General features: G+C 51.6%; 1 protein-coding gene across 5 annotated transcripts in view; it reads right to left on the bottom strand.

The window, feature by feature from the left end:
* RAB20 (RAB20, member RAS oncogene family) overlaps nt 1-13,001 on the bottom strand; it is a 31,662-nt gene that overhangs the window by 5,811 nt on the left and 12,850 nt on the right. For 2 of the 5 annotated variants that reach the window (XM_032496664.1, XM_032496666.1), the window contains one exon: nt 10,641-10,733. The exons of 2 other annotated variants lie outside the window; for them this stretch is intronic. In XM_032496664.1, the coding sequence (XP_032352555.1) occupies nt 10,641-10,733 (93 nt within the window). Of the gene's footprint in view, nt 1-10,640; nt 10,795-13,001 lie in introns of all 5 variants that reach the window. One more of the 5 variants, XM_032496667.1, reaches the window with a different exon arrangement.

Here is a 13,001-nt window from a genome sequence, read left to right as displayed (position 1 = left end):
CAAGGCTGTCCAGTCAGTTTTCCGGTAGTTGGTGGGTGTGTGCTGGGCTAGAAGCCAGGCTGCTGGGGCTAGTCCTCTGTAAATGCCAGCTCCTGGACCCCTCAGAGCGATGCCTTCCTGGTCTGCAGGATGGGCTTGAACCGGGACGCTCACAAGTTCCCTTCCCTCGCACCTGGTTCCGGTCCTTCTCTCCCCCTCTCTCACCTTCCTTCCCCACCCGGGTCCCTAAGCACCAACTGCGAAGCTGAAGCCCTAGGAATTCTAGCAGTTGCCTTCACTTCGTGGTCCGATTCTGGAGATGCCAGGGCACCAGGCTGACCCTGCACCAGCCCTGAGGGGGCAAACAGAAAAATCACCCGTTGTTTCAAGTTAAACAAATGCAGCTGAGGGTCAGGCTCGGCGTGGCCCCAGCCACAGGGCCTGCGTGGAGTGGGAGGCAGGAGCCGGAGGAGAGGGGCCGTGGGTGGTCCCAGGGCTGCTGGTGGGCGGCCACGTGACTGCCTGGGAGTTCTGGGCTGGCTGTGAAACAAAACAAGACTGTTCCGCTGAGGTTCATCCACCTTGCTGCATCTTGCAGAACTTCCCTCTTTTTTAAGGCTGAATAGTTATTCCATTGTGTGCACACACCACACTTTCTTTATCCAGTCATCTGTCAGAGGATATTCACATTGCTTCCATTCGGGGCTACAGTGAATAAAGCTTCAGTGAACTTGGAGGTGCTACCCAGCCAGTCACAGGATACATACTGCACGACTCCACTTACATGAAGCACCTCAAATAGTCAGGTTCACAGAATCGAAGAGCAGAAAGGTAATGGCCAGACCCAGGGGAGGGGAAATGGGGAACCACTTACCCGGGGGCACACAGTGTCAGCCAGTGTGATGAGTAACTTGTAGAGGTCAGCTGTGCCACACTGAAGCTGAAGCCAGCAGTGAAGTCACACGCCCTCAACGTGCAAGCGGGTAGCTCTCCTGTGAGTGTTCTCATCACAACACAGTCAAATTAACAGACAAACAGGAAGTGATGCTCAGTCTGTGTCCCCGCCTCCGTTCAGAGGTGGACGTGGTTGTCCCCGGTGGCTAAGGAGGAACATGGAGTCTGCAACAATGCCGCAGGCCTCTGACCGGACACACAGACCAACGACAGCACAGCTGGCTGGGTGAGTCCGGAACAGCGAGAGAGGGAGGCCAGCTGGCCGTGGCAGACGGGGACCCTGGGGAAGCAGGTCCTAACAGGTCTGCTGGAGCCCAAGGTCAGGTGTTCAGAGGCACAGATCTGGAAGCACACAGCCGCTCCCCTGGAGAGCGGGCTCCGTGCTCATGTGCAGAGTGGGGACCCAGGATGCCACAGGGTTGATTTACAACAGAGGAGGACATACTGGTCTCCATCACCCCTTCCCAGGATCAAGTACAGGACAAATTGGACTCGTGACCCAAAGAAAGCTGGGTCAGTAGGAACAACTAACAAGCCCTCGGGGTTCAGCAAATTCATGCAGTCTCCTCAGCTATCACAGGAACCGGACCTTCCTCTTTCCATATTATACAGAGTGAGAAACCAAGGCACAGAAAGCACAAGGAGTGGCCCACAGAGGCAGGAAGGAAGAGCCCAGAGCCAGGACATGGCCCCGGGGACCAGGACGTCTACTGTCTAACCACCCAGAAAAAGCCTGAATCCCAGATGGACAATCCACGTTCAAAGCCCACCGCGTGCCCCGGGGCACGTCCTCACCTCCCTGCACCTCCGTTCCCCACCCCATCGCCAGAATGGGGACAGTACCCACATAAGCGGGTTCTGACAACAGAATTAATTTGTTCGACTGTCTGGAACCGTTCCTGGCACACGTGAAGCACTCTGTGAATGCTGGTTAAATTCATCGTGAATCAGATTTCTCCCAACCTGCAGACTGGCTCCACCGCCCCAAGACGGCCCAGGCCCTTCATCAGTGTGTCTGCCGCCTCCTGGGACCCGCGGTCACCTCTGCAGTGAGCCAACTCCTACAACTTCCCTATTTCCACGAGTCTGGCTTTCAGAGGATGACCTCCCAGTTCCGGGGGCGCTCTGTCTTGTGGCTGCCACCCGCTGGGTCAGCGGAGCTGAAATCGGCCCAGGGCAGGGCAGGAGGACTGAGGTCAGAGGTCACAACCGCCCTGAACAGCCTCTGGACAATGAAGATCAGGTGCCCGAGTGTGTTCCCTCTGATGCCCCCAGATGGTGACCAGCATTTCACCCTGAGCATCGCGTCCCGTTTGCTTACATAGTTTAAAATAACTCAAGGGGTGGTACAGCCACCAGAAACCATGTTACAACACTGGCTGCACATTTTAAACATCGTCGCGGGGCAGGGGGTTTAAAAAATACTGATGCTCGGGCCCCCTGCCCTGGAGCCCAGGAGCCAGGGTCTGACAAGGCAGGGACGTGGCTATCCCTCCCCTGTGAAGGTTCCCCTGGGGACCGTGACGAGCAGCAGGGGTGAAGGTCTCCCACTGATGAGCAGAAGTGGGAGGTACGAAGGCAGTTCTTAAATGTGAGAAGCAGCACCCTTGGTCCAGCTGAAAAGTGAGGTCTCCCAGGAAATGTAAGTGCAGACGCCGAAATAAAGGGGAACTTCAGAAACGCCCACAGAGGCACCGAAGCGGCAACATGATGAAAGGAAAACTCAGACCCACGGAACCAGAGAGGGGACGGCGCAGAAACCCCAGGGCGACCTCAGACAGGCCGCAGTGCAGCCTGAGACGCTCAGCCTGTGACGCACTTCCCTTCCGAGAGGTTTAAAACATGAAATACAGTCCTTTTCCAATGCTTCCGAGTTCCACCCAACAGCATTATAAATACTAGCTGAAGGATTTCGGATGGTGTGACGAGTTGTGACCACAGGCAAGACATAAAACGCACAGTCTGTAGGCACAGGGACAGGTGCCAGAAGAAGGGCCCACGTGCTGTCTTCCCAGGGTGATGAAAGGGGTTGGCTGCCTCCACCTGTGCGTGCAAACCGAAGAGGCAACAGAGGGCGGATCCGTCATCTGAGAATCCGCCCTCCACACAGAGGTTCCTGAATATACGTGGGGGTGAGTCTGCCACCACTGTGGTGCCTGTGTGTGACGGTTAAGATTATTTGTCAACCTGGCCAGGCTGCAGTGCCCAGTTGTATGGTCTGACGTGAGTCTAGATGTTGCCAGGAAGGTACTGGTTAGATGTGATTAACATTGGCAGTCAACTGACTTTAAGTAGAGCAGAGCATCCTCCGTCATGTGGGTGGGCCTCATCAAATCAGTCGAAGGCATTAGGAGCAACGACTGTTACTTCCTGGAGAAAAAGGAGTTCTGCCCCCAAGACTACAACCTGAACTATAAAAATCCGTGCCTGAGCCTCAAACCTTGCTGCCCTACAGGATTTGTATTCGCGATGCAACAGCAGCTCTTCCCTGGGTCTCCTGCGTGCCAGCCCACCCTCTACATTTCAGACCTGCCAGCCCCACACTCACAGAGTCAATTCCTCCCTCCCACCCCGATCTAAACCAACCCCCCATATATATCTCCACATCCTATTGGTTCCGTCTCTCTGGAGAAACCTCACTAACACACTCGTACCTACTCACTTGTTTCTCTGTAAAGTGTCCCTTGGCCACTGGTAAAAGCCACGCTCTTTAGAGAGTGGGACTGTCTCAGAAGCCCGCCTCCTCCTCCTCCTCCATCTCCAGATGGCCCCATGGAGGCCCGATGCCCTCCATAGATAGAGCGCCCCCCGCCAGCTCCCCGCAGTGGGCACCCCTCACAGCTGGGCCACGCTGGCTGACCCCACCTCCAGCACCCGGCGCCAGGTCAGCGGGAGGCCGTGCCTCTCAGTCAGACCGGCCACTGGGTCCGTGGAAAAGGGGGAAGTGGCCTGAAAGGACTTCTCAGCAACTGCAAGCATCACTTTGACCCGAACTGTCACTTCTTCACGAAGGGCCCCTTGTCTGCCCCTCAGGAGCCTCTTCCCAAGTGCAGATCAGCAGAAGCACCTCCTGCCGCCTGGGGCGTGCTGGGGCACGCTGGGACGCCCTCACTGCCTTCAGGAAGGGGCGTGGACTCACAAGACGCCGAAGGCCTCTCCTGCCGGGCTCTTGACAGCCGCACAGTCAGCACGGGAGAGACGCGCGTCCCAGACAGACGTAGAGGGACACGCCTCCCGGGCGTGAGGTGGGCGCAGTGTAGGGGGTGGGGCCTGGGAAAAGGAACTGCAGGTGGATTTTTTCCCTTGCATTTAAAGTTCTCTCTTCCTTTCTCTTTTATTCTTGTTTTTGTCCTATAAAAGAGGGAACTTCTGGGGGGAGGGTATTGCTCAGTGGAAGAGCGCGTGCTTGGCACACACAAGGTCCTAGGGTTTAGTCCCCAGTCCCTTCACTAAAAAAAGGAAAAAGGGAGTTTCTAAGGGCTCCTATCCATCTGCAGGGGACTGCGGGGGCCCCAGAAGAGACATCCGGGCCTTCATCCCCAGAGCCTGTAAATGGAACCTTATTTGGAAATAGGGTTATTGCAGGCGTAATCAAGTTCAGAGGAGGGCATTAGGCTGGAACCGAATCCAATGTGACCAGCGTCCCAGTAACAAGAGGAGAGCCCCAGAGGCACACGCAGAGGCTGATGAAGTGAAGGCAGGACACCAGCAACGGCCAGGAGCTGCGGGCGCACCTCTGGGGGCACCGTGATTTCAGACCTCCAGGCTCAGGGCCCTGAGATGACCTCTTTCTGATGTTTGAAGTCCCCAGCGTGTGGAACCCGGTTACGACAGCCCAGGAAAGTCTTCCTCCACCAACGTATGACCTGGGCTGCGGGTCGGTGGCTTCCCCATTCACACGCACCGAAAGTCATGAATGCAACAAAAATGATGCCCACGTGAGGGGGCCGGGCTGCCAAGAGATGCTTCTGTCCTCCCCCATCCACTTCCCCTCCCCTCTGCAAGCAGGAGAAAAGCTAGCCACTCATGACCTTCTGTGAACCACCGGGAAGGAGAAGTTGAGAAGGACGTTCAGATAACAGGGAACTCAGGCACCCAACCTCGAGGAAGAGGAGGAGTCACGTGTCGTCTGCGGGGCCAGAGTCAGCAAATCTGCTCACTTCCCAAAAACCAGTCCTAAAGCCCGAAGCTAAGTCACAGGGACAGAAATGTCTAGAATTGCTTCACTGTTACTCACTCAACCTGGCGCTGCCAGAGGAATGACCTTCACCCTCTAAACTGATCTGCACCAGAAGAAACAGTCATCCAAGTCCAGCCCCCTGTCCTTCTGAAGAAACACCCGGAGGAGGATGTGGTAGCCCCTGAGAGCGCTGTCAGAAAAACGAACCAATTATCCAGCCAGAGAAGCAGCAGATTGGCCACGTCTTGAAGAGGGGCAGCAGCTACAAATGGTTGCTCTATTTTTTTTTTTTTCTTTAATGGAGGTTCTGGAGATGGAACCCAGGACCTGTGCACGCTAAGCATGCACTCGACCACGGAGCTGTCCCCTCCCTGCCGCAGCTGTCATAAACGGGCAGGTAAACTTCAAGGTGACCAGCAGCATCCCCTCAAAGCAGAGTTACCTGTCAAGCAGACAGCTCATCACCAGGTTTAAGAACTATTCTGGCTCTTAAAGCGGGAGCACTGCACATGAGTAGCTTTTCCAATGGCTAGCACTTCTAGGGCACAGACTACATCCAAGCCCGTTACACACACAGCCAGTTACTCCCCCCACCCCACCCCACCCCGGGGGCTGCGGTCGCACTGCCCCCACCCACCAGGCCAGATGGAAACGTTGACGGAGGAGCAAACGGCAGGGGCGGGACCTAAACGCCGGCCACCAGGGCCAGGGGCCAAAGCCCAAGGTCCAGGTCCCCAGCCCCAAGTGCGACCCTGCACTGTCAGATCCAGTCCTGCTACAAGAAGGGTTAGGGGCTGCCAGTGCTTCCTGAGGGGGAGGAAATGCAGACCCAGTCATCTGAGCTCCCATGGAGCCATCATGCCTAGTATTTCTGGCCAGAGGAGACCATCCTTTTTCACAAGGAAGTTAAGCAGTGTAGTCACATGATTACACAATTTTTTAAAAAATGCCCCAAGTTGATGTGAAAATTTTATGTTGTGTGTATTTATAATAAGTAATAGTTATAGTGAATAGTGGCCACCAATGTTTGGAAGATAAAGGCAGGGATTTTTTTTGTTTTGTTCATTTCTATCTCTGCAAGAGCCTGGCCCAGAGGAGGCCCAGAGCAGGGTCAAAACAGGCCCTCTCACAAGTTTGTTGAATGAATAAATACATAACCTCACAAAACTGTACCTACCACAGGCCGCGTTTGGAATGCAGGATGCATTCCATCAACTGTATGTAACCTTCCATAAAAGTATGAATTACTATCTAATGTCCATACATCCCAGGAATGGCGATTTTAAAAGTCTCTTAATCTCTGTGTGTTTGCCAAATGTTAAAAAAGACAGTGCTAATGGGGGAGGGCACAGCTCGGCGGGGGAGTGTGTGCTTAGCATGCACGAGGTCCTGGGTTCAACCCCCAGTACCTTTGTTAAAATAAACAAATTAATAAAATAAACCTATTTACCCCCCAACAAAAAAACAAAAAAAAATTTTAATGATAGTGGTAATAAAATAAACAAACCTGTGGTTAAAAAAGAAAAAGATGGGTTAGGGGGACAATCCTGGGTTCGAAAGAGAAAACCAGTATTTCAGCGTCTGGAGGGAATAACGAGGGAGTCTCTGCTGTCCCTCCGGAGTCGGAAACCGAGCAGACCCCGAGAGGCAGGGGCAGCACCAAGAGCGAAAGCAGAGCCCTCACGTGGCAGCAGCTCCCGCAGGGGCAGCCGCCGCCCACGGCAGCGGCGCGCACGGGCCGGCGCAGGCCGCCACGCGCTTTCCGTCCACACAGGCTCAAGTCTCGGCCTCACCCACCCGGGCTGGAATCACCCGCCTCCCAGGCCCCGAGATCAGGCCGTTCCCACTGCACCGGCTCAGTGACAGCCCCACGACGGCTCCATGTCACCTGCGGGGAGCCTCGCAGATACTCCCAGCAGAGACAGACTTGGAGCCAACGGCCACTGCCTGGAGATGAAAGACTAGGAGTTTAAGAGGAAGAAATCCCACCTCCCAGGATGAACGGGGCATCCTTCCTGCCAGCAGGAAGGACTAAAACCCCACACGCGTTAATGAGTTAGACCAGCAAAGGGGGTGGCTATGTGCCATTTAAAAGAAACACTAATATTTAAAATCCAATCATACAACGTAGTGGCCTGCATTTAGAGGTCCTTTAATTTTGTTCTTCATCATCCATGACCACTAAAAGGCACTGCAAACACAGCCGGCCTTCACGACACAGAGCCCATGGGCTTGCGTCAGTAATGAAGTGAAAACCAGCTCTGTGGGGCTTAACTTCCAACCCGCCTGCAACTATTTAACTACGGTCATCCCGACCCACCCAGTCAGACGCCTTCCCTTCTAGTAAGTAAGGAACGCAAACCCAAAGTGATTTCCAACTAACGAAAGGGCCACATGTAGGGGAGAGGAAGGGTATTTCAGAAAAGTCTATTTATTTTCACATTTCAATACGTGTACAATGAAATCTACCCCAATCAGCATATGTGTTGTTTCTGTTTGGTCACTTGAGGGCTGGAAAAAACCCAAGAACACATCATATACGCCATGCAAACCACCCAAACACCTCATCCTTTACTGGGACTCACTGACAGGCTTTCTGGAATAATTACTAAGGGCATATAGTTACACCTGGAACTTAATTCTCAGATTACCTCACTCTTTTCAGACATGAATTTGTTAAAAATAATTTGATAACAAGACCAAATAACTCAAAGGGATGTTCTGAACACTCCAGCATTTTTTTAAAAAGAGTCAAATCCAAAGAAAACACACTGACATAACAGATTTAACTTTAAAGAACAAAAATTCTCACATACCAGAATATTTAATCCAATCCCCTTTACCTTTGACAGATACTCTGTTGTCCTGTGAGAATTAATTTCTGAAATGAGATTATCAAAGAGAAATTCAATTATTTGCTAAATTCTCTACTTATGAAAGTAGGGAACTAAAATCACCTTCAGATTTTCTGAAGCAAGTTTTAACTTGCTTCAAAGACAAGACTGAACTGCAAATGCCGTATTAAGAAAGCTCTGTATGAAGGGTTTGTCAGAATATGAAGTTACCTAGAACAGCTTCTTATCTGCAGTACCCTACTCGGTAAATAGCCCAGTTATTTCCAGCAGCTTTGCTACACAGAATGTCGTTGTCTTCTTCTCCTCTGAGAAATACACAGAGGAGGACAAATGTTTTCCTGTTACAATCACCTCCCTTATCTGTGGCTTCACCCTCCAGGGTTTGAGATGACCCTTGGTCAACCATGGTCCAAAAATATCAAATGGAAAACTTCAGAAATAAACCATTCATCAGGTTTGAACTGTGTGCTGCTTTTTACATGATATTGTCATAATGGTCTATTATTAGTTATCGTTGTTCATCTCTTACTGGGCCTAATTTACAAATTAAACGTCATCACAGGGTAGTTATGTGGAAGAAAAGCTACAGTCCATGCAGGGTTTGGCACCGTCCGCAGTTTCGGGCACCCCCCCAAGAATAAGTGGGGAGCTCTGTGATTCTATCTCAAGGGAAGAATATTAAACAATGTATGAACAATCTTTCCTGAAAAATCCTAAGGAAATAAAGGACTTTACTGACGTTTATGATGTCTAGTTACCTCGCACTTAACAGACTGGGCATGTTCTAATAAAATTCCCCAGAAAGTACATTATCCATAGACAGACGCTGTTCAATCAGAAGTGCCTTTCAGGGGATGAAGGGGCACCTGGATATAATGCTATGAACTGAACAGTACAGAAACCCTTTGACGTCAACCATAGTAAAGTATTTTGTTCGAATGTAGTCTATCGGTTTGAAATACAACAGCATTACGCTGTACATAAAAGTAAAATTTTAACGTAATTACCTAGAAGAGTCAAATTCACAGAGACAGAAAGCAAAAATGTGGCTACCGGGGGCTAGAGGGAGGGGGACAGGGTTTGTGCTGAAAAGGGCCTGCACATCAGTTAAAAGATGAAAAAGTTCTGGAGCTGATGGTGGTGGTGGTTGCACAACAATGTGAGGATGCTCAGTGTCACCGAGCTGCACACTTACAACGAACAAAACGGTCAATCTATGTGTCTTCTACCACACGCACAAACTCTGTATGGCGAAGGAAGGGAAGGAAAGAAGGGAGGGAGGGAGGAAGGAAGGAAAGGGAGGGAGGGAGGAAGGAAAGGAAGGGAGAGAGGGAAAGGAGGGAGGGATGGAGGGAGGAAGGAGGGGATAATAGGCTGATGATAAGCAGAAAGATGACAGACAGACGGACAGGCAGATAATAGAACTGCATGTAAAAACAGCGCCTACTGCTGGCCTGACCCCTGCCCCGCTCCCAGCTCACTTCCCCGTGGCTGCATCCAGGTTCATCCACCTGCAGGGCAACCACGAATCACCGAGCAATCCGGTTGAAATGCAGATTCTGACTGGGGAGTGGGCTGCCTCCCCACACCCCACCCGAGGAGCAGGGTGACTCAACCTGGAGCCGTCCAGGGGCCGCGCTCATCCACCCAAGACGAGGTGCAGTATTAACCCAACCAACCCCACACCCCAGGCCTGCGTGTGCTGGGGCTGCCCTGTCACCCTGCCTGCCTTCTCCCTGAGCCTCTGTGCTGGGCACAGCTCTGGACAGGGCAGCTGTGGGTTATCACCCAGGAAGCTGAAGGGTGACGCTGCCAGGTGTTGGAAACTTCACTCTGCCGGGACCTGCGGCCATACGGTCACCAACCAGAGTTAATTAGACTGGAAGTTAATTAGGTGCGGAATGTGTTTTTGCACTTGCTATAGAAAAGGTGCCCGGCTAAGTAAACAATAGGTCAACAGGCTTTGAAAAAAGGGAACAAAGTGTCCTCACAGCCCAGGGACTGTTTACAACCAGCCAGACACAGCACACAGATAAGCGGTCACACTGCTCCCAGCTGCCCCTGAAGCAGGGGCCTCACCGAAGAGCTCCAGTCATGACAGAAACTCAGACAGGGGTCAAAACAGCCTCCATGCCCTCTGACTTTTCCTTTTTAGGACAAGCAGCCAGTTAGAAAGGAAGACCCACTCTCTCTGCTCCCGGGCTCCTGGGGCTGCATCCTCACCAGTTCCCTTGGGTCCGCTGAGCCCCATTCCTCTGACCAGGGCAGCCAGTGCTCCCTTGGGGGTGGCCAGGGAGCCAGCCTGGGCTGAGATGTCACCTCAGGTGCCGGGCAGAGCATCAGCTAGACGTGCATGCATACACATGTGCACTGACACGCATACACATGCACATTGCAACTATATGCACACACACAACTACATGCATACATATGCACATGTACACATGGCACACATGCACACATGCACATGTACGCACATACACACGTGCACACACAGGCATGTGTGCAATTACACACGTGCCCGTGTACACCTACATGCACACACATACATGTACATGAACGCCTACACGCACATACCCATATCTACGTGCACACACACACGCAGGTATATACCTGCATGCATGCACACACCTGCACCTCATCCCCCCCACGACTAGTGGCACAGTTCTCACACCTTGAAGCAGGGCCCAGGGCATCCACACAGCTGATCAAGGACCCCCAGGACGTAAGCAGCCTGTAACCCCGACAGACAGCGGCATGAGTACCTGGGGAAGGAAACAGCAGAAGATAACGGTTTGATCCCAGGCATCAGAGCACCTCTGAGTTCTGTAAGGACAGGAATGAGACATTTGATCACGCATTTTTAAAGCACTTCCACCCTGACTCATGTTAAAAGGCAATTTTCAAGGACAAAACGGACCCTCGAACAGATATAAAAAATAAACGCACGTTAAAGACCTCAGCTAGCTTGTGGGGATGGTGTAGCTCAAGTGGCAGAGCACATGCTTAGCAGGCACGAGGCCCGGGGATCAATCCCCAGCACCTCCTCTGAAAGTAAATAAATGATTAAACCCAATTACCTCCCCCCTCAAAAAAATAATAAATTAGGAAAAAGAAGACCTCAGCTAGCTCATCCACAAGGGAGCCAGATGGACGTCACACACAGCTCAGAGACGTCAGGACAGCGCAGGTGTCCCTGGGTACAGACGCCCAAACCCTGGGTGTGCGGAGGGACACAGGAACACAGAAAAGCGCAGGCAGGATGAAGATGATGTGTGAATGGGGGCAAAGCTGCTCCTCCACCAGGAAAAGTGACCTCCACACCCTCAAGTCTAAGCCGAGTCCCCCGCTAACTCCATCCCGCCGCCCACACCTGCTCCTCCTGGCACTCGGCACAGGGGGCATCGCACACGCTGGCTGGCTGACGCCGGCCTCTTCGGCCCCACTGAGCCCCAGGACGGAAGGCCGTCTGCCTCGTTCGCTGCTGCTCCCTGAGTTCAGCGCAGCACCGACTCGAGGTGGGTGCTGCTCGAAGAAGTGTGGGCAGAACAGATGAGTGGACGGGTCCAAACTCTGCTCGATCTGGGCACATGAGACCGGAAGTGGGAAGGGGCCCTGAGGCCCTTTTGCTGAGGTGGTGACTGAGGTGCCACGCAGGGCCCCTTAGAGCTGGACAGAGAGTCAGCCAAGGAGGAAGATAAAAGCCCCAGCCTCCAGCGGCAAGAGCAAAGCAAGGTATGCGAAGGACACAGTGAGAAACTCTGTACTGTGCCCTTTTGTGTTAAGGAAAGGCCTTTTACAGCTAGCAGTCTTCAACTGTAAGCAATTCATAATTACAGTTCCAGGCGGGAGGGTATAGCTCAAGTGGCAGAGGGCATGCTTCGCAGGCACAAGGTCCTGAGTTCAATCCCCAGTACCTCCATCAAAAACAAATAAATGAATAAACCTAATTACCTCCCACCAACCAAAAAACAATACAATTCCTTGACTTTAGAAAACATGTTTCCAGTCTTACTTCCGAGTCCCACATCCCTGTCTGATCATCGGACTCAGTGGAAACACAGTGGAGCGTTTACTCTTCAGCTGGAAGCTGGAACCGAGCACACTGCAAAGTACACAGAAAATCAATGTCCAACCCAACTCACACTATCAATAATTCTAACAGCCTTAGCGAGTCACAGAAAAGCCATGAGATGGCCCAGGGAAGGCCCTGCTGCTTAACTCTCATCGCCCCCTTACAAAGGTTGGGGCACCTGTTACGTATCAAGGACAAGGAGGTAACCTGTTTCTGAGAGTCTAGGAGCCAGGGAGGCCCGTTCACAGCTCCCATCTTGCTTAAGCCTCATGATTACCCCTGTAAATAAGGCTCATTACTACAATTTTAAGATAAAGTAACTGAGACTCGAGACAGAAAGGATAATATCTTCATCAAAAAGGGTCCCAATTGATTCTTCTGAAAAAATAAAAACCGGCTGATTCCAGATGCAGCACAAAAGAAAGATGGCATCTCTGAATCTGTCTGTTTAGGTGACACTATCATTTCAATCAATATCACTATCAGAGAAATGCAAATCAAAACTATAATGGGGGGAGGGTATAGCTCAGTGGTAGAGCTCGTGCTTAACAAAACTACAGTGAGGTATCACCTCACACGAGTCAGAATGGCCATCATTCAACAGTGCACAAACAATAAATGCGGGAGAGGCTGTGGAGAAAAGGGAACCCTTCCTACACTGTTGGTGGGAATGTAGTTTGGTGCAGCCACTATGGAAAACAGTATAGAGATTCCTCAAAAAACTAAAAATAGATTAACCACATGATCCAGAAATCCCAATCCTAGCACGTATCTGGAAGGAACTGTAATTAGAAAAGATACATGCACCCCAATGTTCACAGCAGCACTGTTTACAATAGCCAAGACATGGAAGCAACCTAAATGTCCATCCACAGATGACTGGATAAAGAAGTTGCGGCATATTTATGCAATGGAATACTACTCAGCCGTAAATAAAAAAATAAAAGAATGCCATTTG

The sequence above is a fragment of the Camelus ferus genome, chromosome 14 (assembly GCF_009834535.1).
Source record: "Camelus ferus isolate YT-003-E chromosome 14, BCGSAC_Cfer_1.0, whole genome shotgun sequence".
Taxonomy (NCBI): Eukaryota; Metazoa; Chordata; class Mammalia; order Artiodactyla; family Camelidae; genus Camelus; species Camelus ferus.
The sequence above is the reverse complement of the archived record's forward strand: the minus strand, read 5'-3'. Positions and strand labels throughout refer to the sequence as shown.